Source organism: Manacus candei, unplaced genomic scaffold (genome assembly GCF_025592945.1).
Source record: "Manacus candei isolate 608988 ecotype Guabito, Panama unplaced genomic scaffold, ASM2559294v1 h1tg000065l, whole genome shotgun sequence".
Lineage (NCBI taxonomy): Eukaryota > Metazoa > Chordata > Aves > Passeriformes > Pipridae > Manacus > Manacus candei.
In genome coordinates, this window is record NW_026138113.1 from 7,014,273 (window position 1) to 7,040,723 (window position 26,451).

A 26,451-nucleotide genomic window follows, 5' to 3' on the forward strand; every position below is an offset into this window, starting at 1 on the left:
TCACTTAAAATTTTCCTGTGAAACATAAATTCAAGAAGTACACGTATTATAAATACATTGTGAACTGAAGGATGGAAAGGAAAAAGAAAAGTTAAAGACAATCCCTATCTAGTCCTTAAAGTGTTTTTGTTTTTGTTTTTTTTTTTTCCTCACTGGGCTGTTCCTCTTTCCACAATTAGGGATGCTTTGCTGACTAGTACCATTAACTGTGTCACAAGCTTCATCTCGGGATTCGCAATTTTCTCCATATTGGGGTACATGGCTCATGAGCACAAAGTTAAAATTGAGGATGTAGCTACTGAAGGTAGGAAGTTAATTTCATACTAATTTTACCCCTTTATTTTCCCACCATTTTTTTCACAAGTGTGTTTATATTAATATTAGTTCAAATTAACTTGCTTGGAACTAGAACTCTGTCTTTAAATGCCTTGTTGAAATGTAAACTCTAAATGGCTTTGATTTATCTCACCACTACTGAACTGAGGTTCCCCAAAATCTTGGCCCCCCACAAGTGTTGCCTGTCCAACAAACAGGCCTTTGACTGGTTTTGGTGGTTCTGGTAAGCTCAGCTCTCTTGTCCTTTCACTGGTAACTCTCATCACACCCAACAGTTCTCCTGCCAGACAGTGGAGTCCACACCACGTTGTTCCTTCTCCCCCACATTGCTGAAAAATAGCCAGTAAGGTTGCGAATCCCATACAAGGTTGTTTGAAGTAGAAAGAATGGCATTTTTTTTTTTATTATTACCAAACTGTCATGAGTAAATAATTAAAGTATTTTGGATATATTTTTGGTGAAATGCAAATTTTGTTTTAACACCTACTCAGAGTATAAGGGGAAGTGAAATAAAAGTCAACTTACTCATAATTTATCTTACTAAAATGAGCACTTTTGTTACAATAAGAAACATCATTTAATAATACTTTTTTTTTTCCTGTTTTCTATTCCAGGAGCTGGTTTAGTTTTCATCCTTTACCCAGAGGCAATTTCAACTCTTTCAGGATCTACATTTTGGGCTGTGGTGTTCTTCATCATGCTCCTTACTCTTGGCATCGACAGTTCTGTGAGTAATTTTTCCTTCTAGCCTTGGCATTTTTCTTTTACTGTTATATTCCTTAAGTGGAGAGGTATCAACCTTAAGCAGGGGATTACATTTCAAATAAACATTCTGTACATTCCCTGAATCTGTTTTCACAGTCACAGGCAACATAGCAATAGCATTGCTCCCAGTATTATATTTAAAGACTCACAATCATTAAGAGATTTAGGAAAATATCTCATCTTTTACAAGCCAGAAAATATTTACTCACTGCTACTTTTTTTACAGTGGGGCTGTTCATCAACAATTATTACTGTTTAAAGGTATAACCCAACAACACTACTATGAACTATTACTGCTATGAACCTGCAATAAGGTTTTGGAACCCTGCTTGCAAAACACAGTAAGACATTGAGTAAAGTGGTTTCTAGAAGGGATTTTTATATGTGCTGAAGTCCATCCATCTGCTCAAGACACACAATGTCTGAAGGTAGTCCCATTTTTTTCTACAAACAATGATACAGAATTTCCTGTAAATATAACCACAATTTAAAAATCCCACCAAAATATTTCATAGTGATTTCATTTTACTACAGTCTTGCTGTAAAATGTCCAGTCAAACAAGTGTATTTGCTCTTTCCATAATGTGCTAAGTTTTACTACACCATGATATCCAGGATCATAGAGACTTCGTCCCACAAAATATTCGAAGCCCCCAAACAACTGTTGTTCTGCTTTGTTCTTGCTAAAGAGGCATCAAGACATCCTGTTATATTTATCTTAAAGGTTGATTAATTTCTGGGAATACCAAATAGGGTCTTTAAGGAATAGTGAACCATGAACAAACATTCATCCTCTTTAGTAGGGTAGGGGTTTCTTACTATTCCAAAGCATAGAAGTCTCTTTTGTAGTTCTGAACGTACAGAGTTGATCTGGGAATTTCTTACTGGAAATGGCAAAACAGAGTGTTCCCATTGCTTACAACCTCAGGAAAATTCATTCATTTTCAAGGACAAGAAAGGGAAAGAATGAGTTGACAAGGAGAAGAGCAAAACTGAGAAAAATGAGGTTGGAGCAGGAAGCTTTGATATTCATTACCAAATAGTTGCATGAGATCTTGTGGAGTGAGGGCTGAGCTCTAAAGGTCAGATTCAAGTCTAAATGTTTCCGAAATGTTTGGATTTTTGGATTCCAGCTCAGGTTCAATGAAGTTTGAACTTTATAGACTAAGATCTGAATCCTTATACAAAAGTTAGAGGGAAGATTATATCTGGGTTTGTAGCTTGGCCATTTTTCCACTGTAAGCAAAAATGGAGGATGGAAATGAAGAGTTTAGCACAGTGAAAGAGCAAGAATGACCAGTAGGAAAAGGACAGAATTAAGGAGAAAAAAAATGCTCAGAAGTGTTTAGATCCAAAACTGTTAATGTTGCAACAGCAGTAAATTTAAGACAATGTAAAGAAACATTTGAGTGGCAAAGACACAGCTTGAAATTGCAGAACACACTTTTCCTACAAGTGGAGAAAGGTCTTTCTTGTGGAGCTAATTAAATACTGTGAACTAATGAACTGTGGCCAAGTTTATCTCTTTCTTTCTAAAAGAGGAGGGATTTGTCATCATTTCCCAAGGAAAACTCAGGTCATGCCATACTATTTATGGTGATCTTCTCAACTCTCCCCCCACATCTGACTGATGAAGTCCCTGAAGGGAAAATTAAAATTTTTAAAGCTAAAAATCAAATAACCCCAAAGCTAGGGAAGAATAATTATACATGACTACTTTTATTCATGCACATAAGCCTCCACTGGCACAGAAATACAAAAAAATTGAATGGTCTGTACAAAAATGGAACTGTCAAAATGCAAAAGAAAGAGAAATCTGACCATGCAAATTTAAACAAGCAGCAGTGAAAAGGGCAGAAAGCAGAACAAATATTTGCAAACATTTTTTGAAGTAGGCATCTAGCTTGTTATAGGGAATTAACAAGGGGAGTAAATAGTGACACATTAAGAAATGGCCCTTTGCCGAAATAGTTCAAGCTGTCTCTTTCCATTTTCAACTTCTCCAAGATCAATTAAGTGCCAACACAGTAGCAACTTCTGAAGAGATCAAACATTAACCCATCTTAACTGCAGGTCACCCACTGATGCCCCCTAAGACACTAGGAAATAAAAACCTACACAATGTTTTGGGGCATTTTACTTGTAAACATTAGTTACCTTTAAAGAAAAATTGGGTCCACTGCCCCCAGCTCCATGGCTCTAGGTAGGAATTATTCAGATTCTAAACAAACAATTCTCTGCTGCTGATTTCAACCAGAGCTGCTGGTTTCATCAAATTCTTACAGGAAAGGAACAGGCTATGTCAGCACCTACTAACCAGCTATTGTATTGCACCAAGCACTCCAGGTCTTGCCATGGTCTTCTAGTATCACAAAAGTAATGGAATTCAGCCTCTCCAAAATATTAAATGAATTTATTTATTATGACAAAAGACTGAAATTAATTTTCATAGCTTCTTGGTGAGTGGGGACAGAATGTTTTCATTAATGGAAAGAAATTAAAATTCATAACCACATACATAACCCAGCAATTTCAGTGAAAATTTGGAAAGTACTTTTCCTATGTTGCAAAACAAGGGCTAATGTTCACCATTAACTTCTAGAAAACAAAGTCAAATTCTTTCACGTTGTCAACAAAAAAACATTACATCAAGTTTCCTATGTAGTAATTCCTCCAAGTGTGTAAAGATTTTCATCAAACTGGAATTGGTTAAATGGCTAAAGTGAATCTTTCTTCAGCACACTTCCTCTAGATGCTTCTTGTGCCTGTCTTTTTATAAGAAATATCTTAAGGAGTTTAGTTACTTAATCTACCAGCTTTTTCTCCAATGTATATTGAAATGTATATTATTTTTCCCAAAGTACTTATTGTCCTGAGTCAGCAAAGAGTCTGCACAGGATATGTCTGTGGAGGCAACAACCATCACACTTGAGTGCCCTGACACTCTCCTGTGTGAAGAAGAGAGTTAGAAAATTAGGCCTCATAACAGCAGTGATTTGCAGCTGAAATGTCAGCAAGCATAGAGGGGTTGGGTATTAATGAGACCAGCTGCTTTACATTCTTTGTCTGTATTTACAACAGTCAGCAGGGTTTAACCAGAGCTCTTGCCTTCCCTCCCTCAGATGGGGGGAATGGAAGCTGTCATCACTGGCTTGGCAGATGATTTCCACATTCTGAAGCAGCACAGGAAGCTCTTCACCTTTGGTGTTTCTTTTGGCACTTTCCTACTTGCCCTTTTTTGCATCACCAATGTAAGTACAACAAAAGTTGCCATCAACATCCTACCTTAAAAATGCAATTAACCCTATCAGGTAGAATTATGGATAGGTTCAGGTGACTATTTTTGTTATAAATGTTAGTTCTTTAACTTAAGGTCAGAACAGCACTTTTAATCTCGTGTATATATATATATATATATATATATATATATATATATATATATATATATATATATATATATATATATATATATATATATATATATATATATATATATATATATGAAGCTTCTCTGGTTTTTGGCACAAGATCACTAGCTATCAACCAAACCAACTCTTTGTTCCAAAGAGTTGACTGTGCTACGATTGGTTTTGTTTGATTCTGTGTGGTTTGTTTTGTGTTTGTTTGGGGTTTTTTGTTTGGTTTGGTTTTGCTTTGAACTAAGAATTTCAAGTGACCCTACCCTTCATCATCTGGCTGCTGTCTTCTTGAAGCAAGTAAGAAGCACTCCTTGTTAAAGGAGTGTAGAATAATGATCTTCTCTCACCCACATGTTTCTTAATGTTCCTTCATGTACCTAGATCTTATCTCTTACTCTGAACACCATAAAAAAAACACACAGATAACTTATCCTGAACATCTAGTAACTGTGTTTATCACTACCATCACCCTGAATGATTTGCCTCATCTGGCTTTTGACAACTAATTAAGGAATGAGAATCACAGCATTCTAGGTTGGAGAGAACTTTGCTTTATTTGAGCAAAAAAAGAAAGACCTGTAAGCAAAGATGCCAAAAGTGTTAGAAAACAACTAAAACTTGAGGTAGCCTCTGTGAAAGCAGATGTGCTGAACCTCTCTCCATCCCTAGAAGTGGTTTCCAAATCTATTACTAAGACTACTCAAATGGCATAAGTTCATAAATATCAAAGTTCTTCTCACACTAAAAGAATACCCCAATATTTTTACTCTAGTTTCCTCAAACTGAAAAACATTTAAGACACTAAAAGTAGATATATCAGGCAAAATACCTATCCTTTTAATACCAAGCTACCTCTATTAATACCTAAAAACTGAACATGCTCCTTCTTTATCTAAGTTTCAACTGAAATAAAATTTCCTGAAGTATGAGATCAGAAGAAATTCAGTGTTAAAAGCCTGACCAGGTGCCAGTGGGTGCAATTCCTCTGCCTTCAAGTGAACTAAAGTAGTTCAAGATAACAACCTAGCTCCAGCTTTTAAGCTGTTAAGATTTAAGTTCATCCCTCCAGCTGGAATTCACAAAACTGCCCAGACTTGTCCAAATGTATTAGTACACATAACTGAGGAACAGCATTTCTAAAGAGTACAAAATAAAAAGAATAACCGGTGTGAGACCATCACATGAAATTCACGTTTGATTTTGCCCTCTGAAATGTTAAGGCTGTATATTCAAAAGCAGCTGTTTCTGAAACAAATATGCTTCTTACAAAGTCATATTTGTCATTCACTTTACCAAGTTTGATAGCAAAGACATTCGTTTGGAGCAGGTGTAGAGCAAAAACAAGAGGTCAAACTCAAATGTCATTCAATGAGCAACATTTTCTTTCTAACACAACAACCAAAGTTCATTCAGCTTCCGGACAAGTCCCCACAGAATTAAAAACCTAGACAAGGCCTAAGTACTGGTCTCTCTATTTTTGTAAATATGCACAGCTGTTTCAGAAAAACATCTTTTTATAAGAAAAAAAAAAAAGGAAAGTGATTGCAAAGATTAAAATCACCTACAAATCTAAATAGTGCAAGTGTTAATTATACCATTAGGGTAAAAACACGTAAAATGATTCCTTTGTTCCTCTCCTTCTGAACAGACATAGTCAGATTAAGTTTGGTTATAAAAGAAGATTTTAACAAAAATTTCCTGCAACTACAAACATTTCAGTTGTTTCCAAGTGACAAAGAATGTCCTGAAACACTTTACCCAGGTTCATTTCAAAACAAATACACATAGCATGGTCTTCCATTCCTTGTTAGCCCAAACTCAGTAAAATGAGCAAAATACATCAATGACACAAATATACAGCACATTGTAAAACAAGGCAAAAAGTGGTCTAAGACTGCAGATTCACTGGACTACAGAACAAATGGCCAGGAACAAACTGACTGATAATGGCTTGTGGAAACTTGTAGGGGTCCATTCCTGCCATAAATTTAGGAAGTTTTACATTAACTGCTCTAGACAAGCCCTGCCCAACAAGCTGCTGAATATTTCCCCAAACAGGCAGTGCCTTCAGCTCCCACTGAACAGTAGTGCCAAGAGAACTCATTAATCAGGCTAAGCTAAGGCTTCTGTTTGCCAGTTAAGTGAGGACATGGATGAAAAGAAGCCTCTTTAGGAGAGTTGCAAGCCTGATTCCACTATTTTGCATGCAAATATGAACTCGTGTCTGCAGCAACAGATCCATATTAAAAGACTTGGGTTAAGATAATGTTTCAAGTAAAGCAGATTTCTATTAAGTTGATACTAAACTACCAGGATTATTCTATCTGTAACTTCGTTTTGTTGCATCTCTGAACTCCCCCATGCCAGGGTGGAATTTATGTTCTCACACTTCTGGACACATTTGCAGCTGGGACTTCAATATTGTTTGCTGTTCTTATGGAGGCAATCGGAGTTTCCTGGTTTTATGGTAAGCACTCCATTTTGCATGTGCTAAATAAACCTCTTCTAAAATTCCAAGTGCTCGTGACAGACTTACACATTGTTTTAAGGGAAAACAGCATAGCCTTGTACACTTGAAACCAAGACAAATCAGGTTTCATGGAGTGATTTTCACCTGATTCATGAACAGTAGGAATGCAGACTTTGAGTGGGACAAGCTTTGAAACTCTGCACAGAGCCAAAGAAATTTGTCTTGTGAAAGAGATTGTGATGGGATGGAGAAGTTACTACTTCTGACAGTATTTAACAACTCTTAATATTGCTGATGACTTGCAGTAGCAGGTTTATTCCTGGTACTTTCAAAGCAAGTAGATTAACCCAAAGACAGAATCACCTGTTCCCCCTTTTCTTCTTGCCTTCAAGTCTGTACGGAACTTGCTGCCCTGATTCCCAGCAAGATTGTTCTTCCCCTGAAAGTCATCTTCATTTCTATTCAGACGTAGTGTTTATAATGAATGTATGATTCAGAAGGTTCTTAGACCTCATGATTCTCACTACCATTTGCCTCCCTCAGTCACTTATTTATCCATCCATTTTGCCTCACCATGTTCTTCTAATCAAACAAGCTTTATCTTGCAGCTAAAAATTATTGAAGAGTGAATGAGGTGAAAGAATGGCATTAATGTATAAAACTGTTCTATCTACTAAAGAAAGAGTTTCTAGCTTTAATGTACTAATTGTGTCACCCAACATCAGCATGGAGCTAGCAGTACATATGCTGTTGTCTCTCAGAATAGTAGAGGCACTGTATTTCACAGACAACTGTCTTTAATCCCCATAAAAGAGCTGAATGCAGAAGGGTGTTCATAGCTTAGCAGCAGAGGCTTCCTCAGTTATGAAGGGTAAATTATTTTCTGCTACTATTAAAACAGGATTTACTGCACTTTACAATAGCTAAGCTTTGTATGCGGTTCACAAACTAAACCAAGGTTAGTCAAATTTTATTTTACACCCTCTGTCTTTAACATTCTTTCCTTTCTCCCTCTTGCCTCCCTGTGATGAGGAAAATATCTATTCGTTTTTCTTAGGCACTGACAGATGTTTTTACTGACACAGCATGACCTGTTGCTTTATAAAGAACTTATTACAGCCCCAAGTGCTATTTAAACTGATTAAATCTGGCATGATCTTGTCCACCTCTTTTTTCTGATAGACCCCAGTTGCCTTAATGACCCAGCTGAATATTAAGCCAGCCTGAAGGCAAGCATTGACATTTTGGCACAGACTAAAAACATGGAAATTTAGTTCAAATTTTACCTATGACTACTTACTATGAAGTTTCTCCTTGCAAAGGCCAACTGTGAATGTAAGAGAAGGGAGAACTAGTTTGTTCTGCTATGCAGATGTACTTTAGTTATGTCTGCGAGCTTGTTCCCAATTTTCCTCATGTGTAACCCTGATACTATTTTTCTAATGAATATCCTAAAAAAAAAAAAAAAAGCAGCCAGACACCTCTCCCACTGGCACAAAACTGCTCTTTGGTTTCAGTTGCAGGAAAATAGGAAAATCTTTACTCAATCAGACCTTACTGTGAACACCCACACCCCCCTGAACAATGAGAACAAGCTCAGTATGAGCTCTCAATGATATTCATCCTCATCTGCAACCTCATTGTTTTCAGTTACTTAAATGATTTAAAAAAAAAAAAATTTCCCTCAGACTGAAATTTCAGACCAAAAGCTGAATTTATTTGGAAAAAAATAACCAAAACACCAAAACCCAGAAAAAACCCAACCAACAAACAAAGCAACCACCCCAGCTGAAGGTCAGCTGTTTGGTTTTGCAGAAAGGAAAGAACTTAACCAGGCTCTGGCTGCTGATACTCACCTCTGCCCACAGATTGTTTTGTGTGGATGGGTGGCTGGCATGAGGGAGTATGAACGTGCACATTTCCACAAAATGAAAACACAGATGGGGCAAACCAACTTAGAAAGCTTACTGCACTGCCTCGGGGGGATATGTTTGCTACAGTTCTGCTTGCTTTTACATCAGCACAGTTGGCTTTTACACTAGCACATTCTTTGGGAATGGCACTGGTATGGCTTACTTCCTTCCTGCCACCAGACCAGGTAAATCATATGTATAGCATTAAAGGCAGTATTACTAATTTTTACTTTCCAAATTAAAAAAAAAATAATTCCAAACACATAAAAGAATACTATATATGACATAGCTAAACAAGACAGGAGGGGAAAACAACCCATACAAAGATTGCTTGCAGAGATCCAAACGACTGTTGGAGCTATGCCCTAATTCTTGGAAATATGCCCACAAATTATTTCAGCTGCAGCCACTAAGCACTTTCACCTCAGGGCCAGGACCTGCTCAAGGGCTTCTGTGCAAGTGAGTGGTTCTGAAGCCACTGGCTGAGCCTGTATGGCAGAATAACTTACCAAATTCTAGCTGGCAGCAGGTGCAGGACTTACTGGTAACATGTAGGCTTTCATTCTATCTGAGCTCTGATCTCTGCATCAGGTAAAAGATTGTCCCAATGTGAGGAGGCTAACTTGCCTTTATAGCCATAGAAATCTACTTTTCATTCTCTTCCTAATCTGTTGCTTTTTGTATGTTGATTTAATTCCCTTGACAACACAATATTATGTACAAATTTTCTGTGCCATTTAATAGACCACGACATAACAGAATGGTGACAATTCTCAGGCAGCTGCAGTGTTTATTAGTTCAGAAATTACACTGAAAGTCTCTTTGGGTTCAGTGTGTTTAACCAGGACCTCCCAATAAATTTTAAGTATCTTTTACTTAGTTTTCCTTGGAAAAGAAAGGAGATTATTTCCATATTCCCCACCAGGTCTCCAGCAAGTAATCTGGAGTGTTGTTTGTGGTCACATCAGTTTGTTCCTGTAACTAAACATCACCCACAGTTTTTGTTTATCACATAGAATCACAAAATAACCCGAGTAAATACTTTCAAGAAGTGTAAAAAAACAAACCCTACAGGTACCATCATCTGTAGCTATAACTATGCTCTACTTTACTGATTCTTAGAACAGTTATTTGAAGACCTGTAGTACTGAAAATCCTGGTGTTGGACAGGGCAGTCTGAGAGCATGACCTCCCTGTCCCCCATTTTCAGCAGAAATCAAACACCAAGCACTGTTTGAGCTCTGCTTGCATCTGTCTGGAAACACATGAATAAAATTTTTTTAGATATCTAGTCCTTGTCTTTGACCTTCTACACAGTGATAAATTTCAGTCAGTATTCATAGCAATAGAAATTCAGTCACTTTAAAGTTCACAAAAAGGCACTGCAAATAGAATCAGATTAAATTTAAAGAGCATTTGCAGATCCTCTTGGCTACTTCTCTTCACCTGCACGTAATATTTGGGCTGTAAAAATCAAAGAGACATTTACACTCAGATGTCCAGACCCTGTAAATATTTTGCATCCTTGTTGCATGTAAAGGATTAACTTGAGCTGTCCCATTTATTTACATTAAATAAATTGTACTGAACTAATCCACATGAAGAGAAACAATCATTATGGAAAATTATACATCCTCTCTAATAAAGAAATATTCATGGCAAAAAGCTGCATTTCTACTGTTTACCTGATGGGGTTCAGGATTGAAAGTAAACTTCTCAAACACATAAAGTATAATAAATTATAAACAAGTAGTCTGACATGACAGAATGCACTAGAGATCTCTGTGAGCCAGCATCTCTAGAGGTGTAAAGTCAGAGATTTTGTTCTTAAAGAAAACAGAGAAGGAAACTTTCTTCCCCATTTTATATCAGGGATAATCATCCCATTCTAAAATGATGTAGTTTTGTACATAATTACACTGAACAGAAGAAACATTGCCCTAGTTCCTTGGAAAAGTGATAAAGTATGAAACTCTATTTGTAATAGATATAATGAAAGTTCTGTGATATTCAGTGAAACACCAAAAAGTTAGTATGCCATTAAGTGGAACATCTCCTTTGATAAATTAAGAATCATATGGATCTACCTCATTATCAGTAAGCAGTTTGTGTGAGTGAGGGTCTAGATTTTCCTTCAGTGTACTCATAATAGCATGGAGTAATTAGGTTACAATAGTCCACAACTATTAAAAAAATTTTGTCCCATTTACAATTTAAATTCTAGATATTTGTCAAATGCCTCTTTTCAATAGTAATGCTTGTCTGCAACAAGCCTGAAGTGCCTTTAAAGGCATTTAAGTCTTGGACATAGTGATGTCAAAGACTCATCTAGTCACTGAAAGGAGATGAATTTCATATATCTTCTAATTTGGAAGTCATACTTGTCTGCTTTCTGAAAAAGAATATGTTTTGGGTATGCCAGCATCTCATCAGTTGAGATTTACATCAGTCCCATGTTCACATCCATTCTAGGTGTGGACAGATTCAGTGAAGATATCCAACAAATGATGGGCTTCAAACCAGGCCTCTACTGGAGATTGTGCTGGAAATTTGTTAGCCCTGCTTTTTTATTGGTAAGTGTTGAGAATTATTTCATCATGGAAAGAATACTAATGGTTTGCTTCCCAGAATATACAATAGATACCAAGAGCAGGATACCCATTGCTGTGCCAGATATTGTCGGGAGGAACAGAAGACACTCCAATTTAATTCTTTTCAGTTGCATTGGTCATATTTTGTATAATACATTTCAGTTATGAAAGAGAAGCTAATTGTGGCTATGGTCTTCTTCTGCTCCTTCATTTTAACGTGATTTTAAGAAAGTAGCTTTTCTTAGGGAACATGGAACACTTATGCAGACACATCCCTGTCCCCCAAATTCCTACACACATTAAACACAAACCATTCTACTGGGAAAATATACTAGCCAGGGATAAGAGATTGTGTTAGCAAGAATGTATTTTTCGTTGGAGAATACGAAGATCCCCAAATTGTGGAATGACACCTTAGAAAAACTAATATGTGACTGCACCCAGTAATTAGCTCTGTGAAACACTGAAGCGACACATTAAATATACCTTGTAAGCTATCTGTTGTGAATCACAAGTTCTTCATTTCATTTGGGAAAAAAAAAAATCCCAAAGTGTGAATTTGGTTGCTTTGTGTAAAGGTTAGATTCAGCACTAAACTACAGTTTTATATTGGAATCTTTTCCTATGCATATTTTTAAATGAAAGGTCAGGATAATAACATGGAAATTTGACCTCAGTATGATTTTGGGAAACTATTAATTACATTAAAGCTGTGCATTCTTAAAGCAGTACTGGTATTGAAAACATACACTGGGCAGGCTTTTATGCCAGGTCTGCCTTTTTTTTTAAATATTAAAGCTTATGACCCCAGTTCATCCGTAAGCACCTCCCCAGCATGTATTAATTATCCTTTTAAAGACAGCTGTACAAAGAAACTTGTATGGAACTATATTATCCTGCAGCACTTCAAGAAGGCTGACTTAAGTAGAAAGGAAAAATGCTGCAGCAAGCATTCTTGGGTTTTGCACACAAGGATACACTTAAAAAATTGAATTTTATGAAGAGAGTTGTAGCAATTTATCTAGAGAATGTTGGGATGTCTGTCAGCCTAACCTTCAGGTAGCTTAAGATTTCTTGGTGAAATGGCCTAAATACCTTCCTAGCAAAGCCTATAAAGGTACTGCATTATCTGCAGTAGATAATGCATCTTTCAGCCATCACAATGTACACTTGTTTTTTACCACTGTAAGTGCTCAAAGCTCTTTCCCCATACTGTCTGCAGCTATGTACATAAACCCAAGAAAAAATTTCTGAATGGAATTAGTATTTTTCTAAGCAGATTTGACACTATCAGCTTCCTTTAACCCACACCATTGGTCTCCTTGTGCAGTCTTTGAAACCCTAGGCTCGAATTACTCTGATTTGAAATTGCATATATGGAGCAGAATGTATAGACCCAGAGAACCAAATCAAGGTACTCTGCATGTTACATATGGATTTAACAGGAGGGAAGTAGGGTGGCACCCCACTCTTTCCTTCTTGCACCTAGCACTGAACAGGATAGCACAGGAATTAAACAACAACTTTGTTTTCCAGGCCTTGAGGCTGCTTGGCTTTTCCTCAGTAAATGCATCACCCTGGAATTTGCATTATGCCTCTCATTGAAAAATAGGTACAAAGCTTCTAAATGAAGCCTAATGTCCCTGGAAAACAAAGAAGGGGAAAACAGTACATCCTGCAGAGATTTTTCTTGACCACAGAATCCCTTTTTTATGTCTGTAACACTAGTTTAAATGAGTCAGTAGCAGACAATCAGCTGATCTTCCCATCAAAACTTCAAATAGTCTGTGTCTAAGGTAACTAAAGTGAGCTGTTAACACTAGTAAGTGCATCAAGAACTTGAGCAGTAAGAGGCACAAAGTAAATAGGCTGAAGGTAAGTAGCAGGGCTGGTTTGAAATATACCTAATAGAACACATGGAATCAGTTTTCCAGTAACTTTCTTCATCTTAAAACTATGTCCTGTGTTATTGTTTCTCCCCCCAGTTTGTCGTGATAGTCAGCATAATAAATTTCAAGCCTCTGACCTACGACGACTACACCTTCCCTCTCTGGGCAAACCGCATTGGCTGGGGAATAGCATTGTCTTCCATGGTGCTTGTGCCTGCCTACATCATCTATAAATTTATGAATGTGCGTGGGACCTTTAAAGAAGTAAGTGGAGCACTAATCAAATGTCAGGAAACGTTGCTGGGAAATGAAATGGCCGGATCTAAGTTGGCAGTTTATTTCTCTTACTCCCCAAACTTATTACTTATGAGTGACCTTTTGAATCCGTCCATCAGGCGGATCAGAGTTTTGGGGTAGGATTACTGCGTGCTGGCTGAGTTTCTAGATAGAAATTGGCTTTCCAGACAGCACCATTATAAGTTTGATAAATTATTTTTGATGCCTGTAATTAATCCAATTGGTGAGATTAAATTTTGCTTATTAGCAAAAAACGTACAAATTAGGGTGTCTTCATCTCTGAGGCATGGTCTTCACACAGTTCTACCTGAACAGAGTTCAGTCCAAGGTATGATTTATCACTCTGTACTGGAATGTAAACTGTTATGTGTACAAAGTTAATTTAGAATTCTCCTATTTTAGCACTCTAAGAATCTCTAAACATATATCCACACGCTGGGAGAGTGAGATATGCCCATGAGGTAGCTCTGTGTTCAGGTTGGCCATTTTTCAGTTAATGAGCATCCAGCACAACCAGAAGAAATGCCTTACTGGGTCACAGCAACAGATCCATTTAGCCCAGTATTCTCTCTTTAACAGCAACGACATCATATTTTACTTTCTCTGGCCAATATTTATCCTTATCATCTGTTTTACTGGAATTATTTCAACATTCTGAATATCAGAATGCTTGAAGAAACTTAATATTCAGTATAGACCAAGGTGGTGAAATAGATCTGGAAATCAAGAAAATTCTGATACAGGCCCCACTTATGTTCTCATCTAGCCTGTTGCTTCTTAACTACTTCAGTAGAAGAGCCAAGGTACCAGACAGAAGCATCTTGCACTACATGAACCCACTTCAAGCATAATGTGCCTACTCTGCACTGAATAAAGTAGAAATAGAGGGAAAAAAATTGTGATCATCTTATTCTATTGATTTGCCTAGCAGCAAGAGGATTAACATAGAAAACCTAAATAGTGTCCTTTTAATTTCATTTATATGCTTATGTGTAATATTAATGTATTAATTCTATTGAAAAGAACCTCTTTCTATAGGAAAAATGCATCCATATTTCCTTCAAGTTCACCCCCCTGTACTTTTCTTTATCTGTTCAAAAAGGCACAGGATTAAGGTTCACTAACCATATCATTTTTACCATCATAATTATTTCACCATCACTGTCATAGTAAATTACCTACAGTCTTAAATAGTGCTCAGAAGACTCCTCACTATTATACAGCATCATTTTTTTCCCCATCACGTCATAATTTTATAACCTAATCTAGACTCCCTGTTTTACACCTAATTGCATTGCTTTCCTTTCCTACAGCTGGAGTTACACAGTGGTGTAGCAAGATACTGACACTCAGGCAAATCACTGAACCATCACCATACAGATAATTAAGCATAAAATAGGATCTCAGCCTTTACATAAATAGGTCACAACCCCCTCACATTGACCTGGCAGACCCAAAGGATCAAAGGTCTTGTTTCTGAAACGTTACAGTCACCTCATTTAATGTTCACCTCAGAAAGGCAGCCCAAAGTGGGAACCCCTTTTCAGCTGCCCTGCTTTCATCGCCTCTACCATCTCAATGTTGTACACAATTTCTGGATCTCATTTCCAGCAATTCTATAAGCCCTTTGTTTTGTTCCATTCTGGGGGGTTTACAAACTCATTTTCTAGAAGCATCTAAGTCTCAAAGAATAATTTGTACTGACCCATCAGGTTTTTCCCTGATTGCTCAAGTTTACTGGTAGGGGGATGCAGAAGTCTTTGGCCAAAACCATTCTATCATTTTGTATTGTTTGAGTTTGTCTATTACTGCTCCTGTAAACAGCAATCTCCAGTTTTCCCATGAGAACTGCAGCAAAAGTCTAGTATATCACAGCCAAGTAACTATCAAAAGATATGATGCCCTAAATTGTGGCACTTAAAAGTATGGGGAAAGGTATGCTCTTATTCTAGTGGGAACTCCCTGAGTTGGTCAAAACTCCCTGATAAACCAAATACTAATGATCTCAAAGGGCACAGCATGGGGTAGACAAGGGAATGAGCTGGGGAAAAGCCAGTACCTCCTTCCTCTCCCTCTCTGGGACTGGTCAACCCTGTTACAGCACCAACAGAAAAACATGAATTTAGGAGATGTAAGGCCTGTGATACCAATTTGTTCCTGATGTTCTTTTCCATATGCACTTGCTAAATATTTGGACTTAGTATTTGCATAAACTTTCTACTGTTGTTTCTTATATTAAAGGCTAACACCCAAGGGCTTATAATAAGCTCATTCTCTCAGTGACTAAGGTAAAGGCACAGGATGCAGTGATATTAAAGATTTAAGTTACCATTTTGAATAAAGTTCATGCTACTTTACCACTATAGATTGAGGATTACATACATAATCCCACTTCATATGGCTGACTTTTTCCTTTTCTTCCTTTAGAGACTAGCTTACTGCATCACACCTGAAAATGAGCACCAACTCGTGGCCCAAGGAAATGTCAGGCAATTTAAGGTTTGTACTCCTTTCACATGCCTCCTCTCCCGATACCAACCCTTTCCTGTCTTTAGCAACAACTGCAGGTTTGCACCAGTGTCCTCATAGTGACTGCCTTTGCAGGTCTGTATTCTTACAGTCTACTAGTCTGTGTTACTGAGGCTCAGTACCACATGCATCATTTTGGGCTGTATTTGAATATACAGAGATCTCACAAAGAGACAAATGTATTTCCAAGCTATCATATGCATTTGAACAGGTCATGGCCTCTCACTCAGTTACTGCACAGCAATCTGAAGTCATGTTTCCAAAACTGCAGTTACATCCCACAGCACATGGTAAACACCAAAACAAGTATCCAATGTCAGAGCTTACATATAATGGCCATGATGAAAAAACGTGCTAGGTTATGTGGAACAGGCTTTCCCCACAGGCCTGCAGCTGATTGAAAACACTGCTGGAGACTTCTTAAACTGTGACAAATACACTATAGGTTTCCAAATACTGCTTTCCTTTTAGCAAATAAAATGAGCTTATTGAAATAAACTCTTTTTTGTAGAAGATAAAAAGGATGCAAATATGAAGCTTGTTACACTTATCAGCATTCATGCTGGACCACTTTCTGTCTTCAAAGTTGAAAGCAACCAGAATTATGCACACCTCTGCAAAACGTGACCCAGATTTTGTAGGGGTGGTTTGTATGTTGATATTGAAAAAATAAATCTGCCTTTTGCTTATTCTGAAAAATACTGTTTGAAGTGTAATTTTAAAGGAAATAATCCAAGTGTGGATTTATGGGATGCAGAATGAAAGCAGGAAGAAAAGGTTTCCTGTTCCATGACCACAATTTATTTGATGTGGCCAAGAATATGTAATAGCACAGCACCTCTTCCTGCCTTCTCCTTCTCCTGTTTCTGCCAGATGATTTACAGTTCCAGCTGTACATAACTCGTTTTTTCCAGAGGCAGATGTTCCTGTGTGAGAGGGCTATAAACAGCCTTTCCTACGCAGCACTGGTCATCTGAACCCAAATCTATAATGGCAAAGAGGAAGCAAATTAATTTCACATAAATTTGAAGAGGTTGCCCTCAGAAGTAAACTCCTAATTATACCTCAAACCATGCCAAACACAAGGGCATTTTAATTTGTTGCCATCTTCAGTTAACAGCTAAGAATGGGTTTGCTAGTGCTAAAGCATAGTTAATGTTTTGTTCGCAGTGCTTAAAACATTTTGTAAACAAAACATTGCCTACCCATAACTGAACAAACATTTTATTACCATACATGTTCAGCAGTTCCAAATTCTAAAACTGAGCTGAGAGCTGACTAAGCAGCTTTTATATTCAGCATATTTTTCACTGCAAAGTGGAATGCACAGAAATTTAGTTACATAATGGATACCCTATCCTTTATTTTGAAACCTCTTTGTAGCTCTAGATTTGTCAACCAATGCATCTCTCACTATCATCATCTGAGTCAAGAAAGTTATTTAACCACTATTTCTGTTTCCTTACAGCTCCAACACTGGCTAACAATATGACAGACAACAGGTCAAGGAAAAAGCTCACGTGTTAAGCTAAGCTGAAAATATGGAAAAGTCAAGTTCAAAGCTCCCTCCATCATGCTTGGCCCAGGCTGGCTCAGAGCTTATCTACTGACTCTTTGAGGGAAGACACCTGCTCTCTGTTGTCAATGCCTCCCTTCTATTACTTGGCTTCAAGTGATCTTTAAAGACTCCGTTTAATTTTTCTTGCATCCTTTGGTGCCATGAAATCCCTACATGACCAAAACTTGTGAGTTTTGCTATTGGCAGAAGTGGAGGAGGGGGGAGCAGAGAAAAAAAAAAAAAAGCAATCAGCATAAGTTAAATGCTTTTCTTATTGTGAAGAAGTGAATTAAACTTTTCTGACAGTAATAATAACTTCAGACACTCATGCCACAACCTATCTTAAACAAACACCACCTGGACATTCTTAGGCCTAAGGAAAGAGTACATCTCAATTATGAGGAAAGAGCAACTTTAACTATGTACTCCTGTCATTAGCTTTCTTGCCATACTATCCATTGGGATATGAGTTTGCATCCCACTGAAGTGAAGACTCAGTGCTTCATTTTCAGTGGTTTGTTATTAGTTTCTGTTCTCAGTGAAGAACCTTGTCCTTGCTGTGTATGTCCATGCCATTTTCTGCCCAGTTTAATTCCACAAGCTGAAGAGTAGCAGGAACAGAATTCCTGTTACAGCTACTAGTACAGAACACAACTTAATACCACACTGTACTTCATGAAAAATATATTCCCTTCTGTCATATGAAATGGCTTTATCATATGATCCATACTCCGCAGACTTTTCCAGCTAAGTAGGAAAGTTACATCCAAGTAGACTTTCATCTTTTTTTATATTTTGTTCCAAATAAAGAATGTAAAATATATAGAGATAATAATTTTTAGAACTATATAATTACCCAGTGGCACAAAAATACCAGACTCTGGCTTTATTCTCCTGCTATGAACATGCTGTTATTATAATTTAACCTGAATTCACCTACCAAATAATAGTAAGATTGCGTTGAATAATTTAAAAGGATATTTTAGGCACACTCAGCTCTCTAATCCTATTCCAGCTCTTCTTTCTAGTAGTATTATGCAAAGTAGAAGATACAGAAAAACTCCGCATTTGGGTGCTGTTCTTATTCTGTGGTCACTTGTCACTGTTGTACCTTTCCAGTGATCACTACATTCGGTAGCTCTGAGTTATTTCTTGTAATTATTTACCACTAGATCTACAGTAATTTTCAGAGGCCGTAGCTTCTCAGCTGGATCCAACCCAGCATTTACCTCTGGACATCACCTCTGAATTTTTTTTGTCTCTATACATTCAATTCAGCTTGTCTTTTAAATGTATGTAGTGCTTCCTCTTTTTAAAGAGATATTTTAAAAGGATGGGCCTTTTTTATTTATAAAACGTTTTTATTGAGTTTTTTTCTTTTTTAAAATAGACCAGTTTAAGAGTCCCAAGTGATTTTAGCTTTTCCTGTCTAATATTGATTTCTGTTCAAATAATGAAAGGGAAATTTCTCTCCTTATTGATCCTTTTCCTCCAACATGTTCAATACTCAGAATGTATCAAATACTGTCCTTTTCTTAAAGAGTCTCCATGACAAATAGTAGTTTTATTTAAAAAGGGTTTTAAATTCAAAGAATGTTTTCTTCTAATTATAAAGAAAGTCATATTTTCTGGCCCAGCTGCTGGCCAAAGGCTGCTTAAACCCTGTTATTAAATATATTTCAATAATTAAGGAATTCCAAATGTTACGGTTCTAAGGCTGTAAGTACACAACAGGCTAAACAGTGAAAATATGTTGAGGGCTTCAAAAAAGTCATCCCACCAATTTCACAGTTAATCCCATTTTTATTGTTTGCTGAACTACATGAGAATCTTTTCATTGTTATAAATTTACTTTTCAACAATACAGCTGCTTCGGTCACTGGCTTGGCATGGCTCAAAAGCTTCTTAGCATAGATGTGATGACTAAGTTCTGAAACTCTTGAGGGCTGCTTAACCTGGAGCTTTAATAGTCTGTCATTTCACACATTGCTTGCTTCGTTCATGATTGGAAATGCTGAAAGCCTGCATTAATGTTCACTTGTGACACACCCAATCACCCCAATCCATACAGCAAAACCCATGTAGGAAAAGGTACATTTCATCACCACTCTGCTCTGAAAGAGGAGCAAAGCTCTCTTAGCATGGGAGGGAAGTCAGCCTTACCCAGCATGTTCAGGTTTGATTGTATTTTTAATACCAACTCCCAAGGCAATGAGCTACTACATTATTTTTATTTCTGTTACTGTGTAACCTCTTAGGTTTAGTGTAGTATTTATAGCTCAGGACTCCATTGCACTATTGCCACCTTGTTCTGAAGTTTTGTTGGTAAAGAACTTGCAATCTATACAGAACACAGAAGTCATATCAGACAAAGCAGGAATCTTGCTGCCACAATTGGCCTGAATGAAAAAGACAATACACAGGGCACGACTGCATACCTAGACTTTAGGTTCAGGATGTTGCCCAAGGAAAGCCTCCCCCAAAATAATGCAACTTCTATCCCAGAGACAAAAGAACAATGTCTTCAGTTCTCCACAGGATAAGACGATGAACTACCTCATGCTTCTTGGATGATAAATGATGCCAATAGACACAGACTATCATCCATTCAAATGACAAATACTTTTGTGAAGTATTTTCTTTACTCCACTCAATGATATGGTACAGACAGTCCAAAAAAGAAGCCATAGCACTGGCACCCACCTCCTCTTAGGGACCTGCTTTGAGCTCCCAAATACATTGTCAGTAGGAAAATATCAAATGCCACTAAGTTATTCATCTCCCTTCAGTTCACATGTTTGTAGTTTAAAAAAAAAAAAAAACCAAAACAAAACCAAACCAAAAAACACACCACCCAGTCAGGTTCTTATCACCCTTGTGGTTTAACTGCAAGTCTTCCTCTAACTGTGTCTTGAATTTTTGACCCAGCAGCTCAGTCCTTCTCCCTCAGCTGTACTTATTACAGGGACAGACCCACTCTGGAGAACGGTGCTCTCCCAGATATCCCTGTGGGATGGCAAGTGAATGCTGGTTGAGTATGCAGCCTGCTTCCAGAAGAAGAAAACGTTTGGTACAAACTTATTCAAGACACAACATCATCTGCTTGTTAATTGTGTTTGTTGTTTTGGTAACAAGCCAGTGGGAAAAATTCAGTGAAGCAATTAAATAGCTCATTTGGCAGTTCTAGAAAATATTTCCTTAAAAGCCTTTTCTTAATCTGATAAAGGAAGCAGCTGTCATACATTAGCATCTCTCTTCTGACCTTTCTTTCAAAGAGTGAAAAGGACCTGCCTGTGACCACAGTGTTCCATCAACCCACAGAAACTTAGTTAGCACCAAGGAAGGAGATCCTCCATTCTCTCTTTGTACCCCTCCCTGCTCTCATTCAGCAAGACAATTCTTCTTGTCGTTGGTATTGTTCCAGAGCTACATTACTAAAACTCCACAGTTTTAGATTTCTGGAAGAAACAGTGGGTCTTTCATGCACAATAGTTCAAAAAGCACTAGTGCTATTTAGTGTCTGGCCTCTGTTGGACACACATCTTTTTTGTCAGTCCTTCTCGTTGTTCCATCACATCCTGAGACACACACCCTGGCAACACTTGAAAGACATCTTACCCCAGTGAGGGATAATGCAGGATATCCAGGATCAAACGCGATATTTTAAATATAGAATGCAGGAGAAGTGCTTGGGTGTTACTATTGTGTGTGTTCCCTGACTGCACGTGCAATGTGTGTCGTATGTCATTTTCCCAGAGGAAATTTCCTATACTTGGTCATTTCTTCTCAGCAAAATACCATTTGAGTGTTATTATTTAAAAAGGTCAAACCCAAACATTTTGTATATACATCCAACTTTTTATGCTATTGTTTTGACATGAATTAAGTTCATTTTGTACTGTTAGGTTGTAGGAGGCCACATCAAAAGTTCTTTCGCTGTTAATGTCTCTTTTGCAGTTCTTCCAATTCATACAGCATTAAATAGCAGATACTTGTTTTTATGGGAGGAGATAGCTTTCATTCATATCCTAGGCTGCTTCATTAAGCTCCATGAGGCATTGGCAAATGCTTAAGAATTTCTTTCCAAAGAACCAAATTAAAACCATAGATCAGCAATTTCAAAAGAGATAAGACATAAAGATGTTTTATTTGCAGTGCCCTGTTAAAACATTTTAAAATGAACCTGAAGGACTCAGACATTAGCAAGTTATCACAGTTCAATACACAGCAGTGTATAGCCTACCTGCAAAAGTTATTTGTGAACTCAGCCTCTCAGAGCAGTAAAATTTTGTTCTAACACACTTTATATAACACTAAATAATTTTGTTCTAACACACTTTATTTTCTCAGTACTAAGAATATTTATGGTCCACAGATCACCTTGTGTAAGAACTCAATTTTCTTAATGTAAAGGCAAAGATGATGTTTGGGATTAGACCCTTGAATCACCTGGGAGACTTTTCCAGTCTACCTTCCTCTGACTCACACAGTGTTCCTGCTGGTGACTGTGGGCTCACCCCACTAACCAGAGGAAAGTCAAACTGTTAAAGGATGATGCTAAACTGTTTAATGAAGTAAGAAACCAGACCTTGGAGTGACCATACCAGGTTCATATCTATATAAAAGCAGAAAGGAGCATATGGACTATTTTAAACAAAGCTGGCCAGAAATCACCATAAAGGACTGAATCTCTGAGCTGCTTGGACACCTGAGCTATTACAGATCTTCATTTACTACACTAATATTACTCTGGTACATGAGAAGGCCAGCCATGTGCTGGCTTCCTTCTGAAGAAAGGTACACAAGTACATGACACTGCAAAACAGTCTGAAAAAAAAATTTAGAACTTAATTTATGCACGCAGTTAAGCTCTGTTACATCTGTGACCTTCCATCACTGAGTTTCAGAAGGGATCATATGCAGGGAATTGTTCTATGTCAAACATCCATGTTTGAGTGTCTTTGTGCCGTGGAAAATAGTTTTTTGTTCAGCCATTTCAGTCTGTTGTAACTCAGACCTCAACTGGAACACTTCACCAAGCACTTGCCCCTCTCTAATCCATATTCTCAAAGAACAGTTTTTGCTGACAACCATCCAAGAGCACTCAGACTGACCAAGCAGGAACACGTGTTCCTATTTGTTCTGCCTGATTAAGTTTAACAGTGGAATGACAAGATTTGTAAGCCATGCCATGCACAGAGAAACTTTTCCTAGACCAAAAAATTCCAGATTTTTGCACATTGTTCCTAATAAAAATTAATTCAATATAGGACCAGGATCCTCAGCTGGTGATTAATTTGCACAGTGGTACTCTTCACTGCCCAAGACCGAATTCAGATGCATCTACATGCATCAGAGACTACTATAGAGAACTAGGAGGCCAATACAAACATTTCAACCATTAGGAATACACAGCAGGGTAATTAGAGTTGCATTTAAAAGAAAATTTGCTTAGACAAACTGCAATCACTGTATGACTGATGGAGCAGAAATAAGCAGAGAAACAGAAGACTACCAGAAGAATATGAGTGACAGGTATCGTGGCTGTGGTCAGTGAAAATGTCCTGCTCAGAAGGACCTGTGGGTGTCCAGATCCAAGTAGTTTGGCAGAGAAAGGGAGAAACTGAGAGGTTTAAGTCTCAGTCCAGCAGCTCAGCATTCGTGTCCATTAACACTGAATTAGTTTCCAGAAGAATTGTGGGCCTTTTCTGCCCAAGCACTGACAGCAAGATTGAGCCACCTGTGCTTTGCTTTCCTCCTTTCTTTCGGTGTTTCTTTAGCTGCCATACTAAACATAAGTTGCTTAATTTCTTTAATAAGGAAATAGAACAAATGCAGTGAACTAAGAGAATTACTAAGCCTTAAGCTGGCTCTCTTTTAAAGGTGTCATGTTGTTTCTTGGTCACTGCTAAGAGGCCTCAAACTTGCAGGTGAGCCACATCTGTAATTTACCTTGCATTCTGTGAACCTGTCTGCAAGACTTAACTCTCTTTTGTGATGGGCAATATCAGTTAAAAAGGGAGAACCTCCAAATAGTACATTTGGAAAATAAATTCTAATAGGTGTGATAAAGATTTGCCTTACAAATAAAAGCTTTATAGTGAGCATTTACTTGGTTTACACCAGTGTTTTACTTAATTTTTAATGCCTTTTTATAGCAGTGACTAGAATTTACCTTAGATAAGAGTTCCTCTGTATAGGAACTATTTTAATATTTTTACCAGGTTTTTTTTAATTTTCATAGAATATGTGTATATTGTAAGGCGAGAAATTCAACTTTGATGTAACAAGGGTATCACACAAGACCTATCTCTCCATCATAAGATTTTGTAGTCAGCCAGTCTAGTTCAATAACATGTTGGCCTTTGATTATAAATGTAAAAATGTGATAAAGGAGAATAGAATATTACCTACAGCTAATGCACATTGTAGCACAATATTCTCCATTGCTGCCTTAATCTCATAAAATGAACTCATGTGTTTTTAATTTCTATTCCAAAAAAAACCAAAAAATCCAGAGTATCCTTTGGCTGCCGTTTTGTGTTGTTAGATGACTTAACATCAAACCAAATGTGTTAGTGTCCAGTAGATCTACTTCCAAAGCAAGAGAACACATTGCAGTTTTCAGGAATAAGTTTTCATAGGAGCTCAAAATTTGCCAGTAGTATAAATACTCTCCAAAGTGCCCCAGTGACCAAAAGTGTCCAAGCATAGACATGATATGTCCATGCCTGATTCCATGAACTGTGCAATCTGAATCTGCAGGGCCATTTACCTTTACTTTTTTTTTGCCTTTTATTTTTTTTTTTTTTTAAGTCTTTGGTTATCTGGGGAAATGGCATTCCACAATTTTTTTTCCTTTTTTTTTGTTTGTTTGTTTTTTTTTTTTTCCAAAGGGGGACACCTACATGCCCATGTGCATAATTAGAAACAAGTACATTTCTTATAAATATGGATATGGATGTGTGTGATGTGTGCTGGTTAACTATACTTAAAATGCTGATAAAGATGGTGAATGTAAAGTATTTGTCCTCATACCTCTGTCTTTCTGTGATCAGTGTAAATAAGAACTGTTTTAAGCTGTGCATTAATGTAACAGATTATCCCAATATTGTGTATAAAATTATTTAAATAAAATCTGACAAATATGCACATAGAAAGAGTATCAAGAAAAGTCTTATGTACCAAAAATTTACTCATGACAGTCAATTAAAAGGTGAAATGAAAGTTCTCCTTGTTGTCAATCCTATTCCCAGCTAAAGCTTTGCAGGGGCAGCTGGTCCTTGGCTCAGCATTGATCTCTGCCCAGAGCTGGAGTGCTTGACTCCCAGGGACAGGCACCTCTGGGGCAGGATCTGAGAGCAGCAGGGAAAGGGCCTCCAGGAGCCAGTCTGGAGCTGACTCTGAACACTGGCAGAGAGCTAAAAGCAAAAACCCAAAAGGGAGGAAACCCACGTAGCTGAACCCTCAGGAGCCCATTGACATCTTTTGGTGTCCAGTGGGCAGATGAATTTCTACATCTGAACTGCCCTCAGGAATGTAACTACAGGAATGCAGTGGGAACCACATATTGAAAGGAAATAATCAAGACCTGTTAGGAACACGAATCAAAATGCATAGCCCAGCAGATATAATTCCCCAAGGCTACATTGTTTTCCTTTTTACAAGCAATGCCTTTTGGCCCATTAATTTTGCCCTAAGTAGTAGCAGTCATAAGCACATCATTCTTAATTTATGAATCAGCCAGGAAAAGGTTCATATCCAACATGAAGGAAGAATAGGTAACTGATTATTTTATATTTTTTACACTATAACTTACACCACCTTCTTATATTTCCACATGGAACATCACAAAATTATGAGAAGCACTATTTCCAAAGGTGCATTTTGTTAGGCAATCTCTCTTATCTACATACAAATTTGATCCTTGGCATGTACCGAAGCTAATTGAACTTTCCTCAGTGCTTTTTTTTTTAAGCAGATCTCAATATTATTAAGGTACAGCATCACTTGTTTATATTCCTCAAGCAAGGAAAAACACAGTTTAAATTGTTTTAATACATCTAAAAACTGAATAACAAAATTTTTGGATGTCAGTTTTTAATAATGTCAAACACCTGAACCCACAAATTAGTTTTAAAAAAATTAAAAGTTAATTCATTTCAAAATGCTTTAAAAGAAACTTCTGTGAAACATTCAATCAATTTGCTGTTCAGCAAAAATCTGTTTACAAAATTTTACCACGACATTCTCCTATCAACCATTTTCACCAAGCTTCAGTCAACTGGTAAGTCTTTGAGACTCAGCATTAGGACACTATTATGGAAGTAAAACTAGGCAGGGATTACCTAAAATACCAGAATAGTTTTGTCCTCCTGGAAAGAGGAGGAACCAAGTTTCCTATCTGATTTTGGATACCTACATCATTGCATCTGATATTCCCCTAATTTACCCCAAAATCAGGAATGTAAGTAACAACTTCTTTCAAAACCCAAAACAGAAGAAGCAGATTAGGTACTGGGTGCTGTTAGTGGTACCAACAACAGTGTCAGCATCCCTGATTCTTCAGCATCTCAGATTCATACAAGTAAACATGAAATTTCAATTTGCCCTCTTACCTAAGCTAATATTTATAACCTAAGTTAGTTTAAAATGCAGAAGCGTAACAAAAAATAATCTTTGAA

At 37.4% G+C, this 26,451-nt stretch overlaps 1 protein-coding gene across 1 annotated transcript in view; it reads left to right on the forward strand.

The window, feature by feature from the left end:
- The window catches only part of SLC6A2 (solute carrier family 6 member 2), a 66,633-nt gene extending 41,706 nt beyond the window's left edge, over window positions 1-24,927 (forward strand). Inside the window, 8 exon segments of the mRNA XM_051805862.1 lie at window positions 180-304; window positions 951-1,063; window positions 4,224-4,352; window positions 6,888-6,987; window positions 11,376-11,476; window positions 13,480-13,647; window positions 16,108-16,179; window positions 17,678-24,927. Coding sequence (XP_051661822.1) covers window positions 180-304; window positions 951-1,063; window positions 4,224-4,352; window positions 6,888-6,987; window positions 11,376-11,476; window positions 13,480-13,647; window positions 16,108-16,179; window positions 17,678-17,701 — 832 coding nt within the window. The 3' untranslated portion in view covers window positions 17,702-24,927.
- Window positions 24,928-26,451: the final 1,524 nt, after the last annotated feature.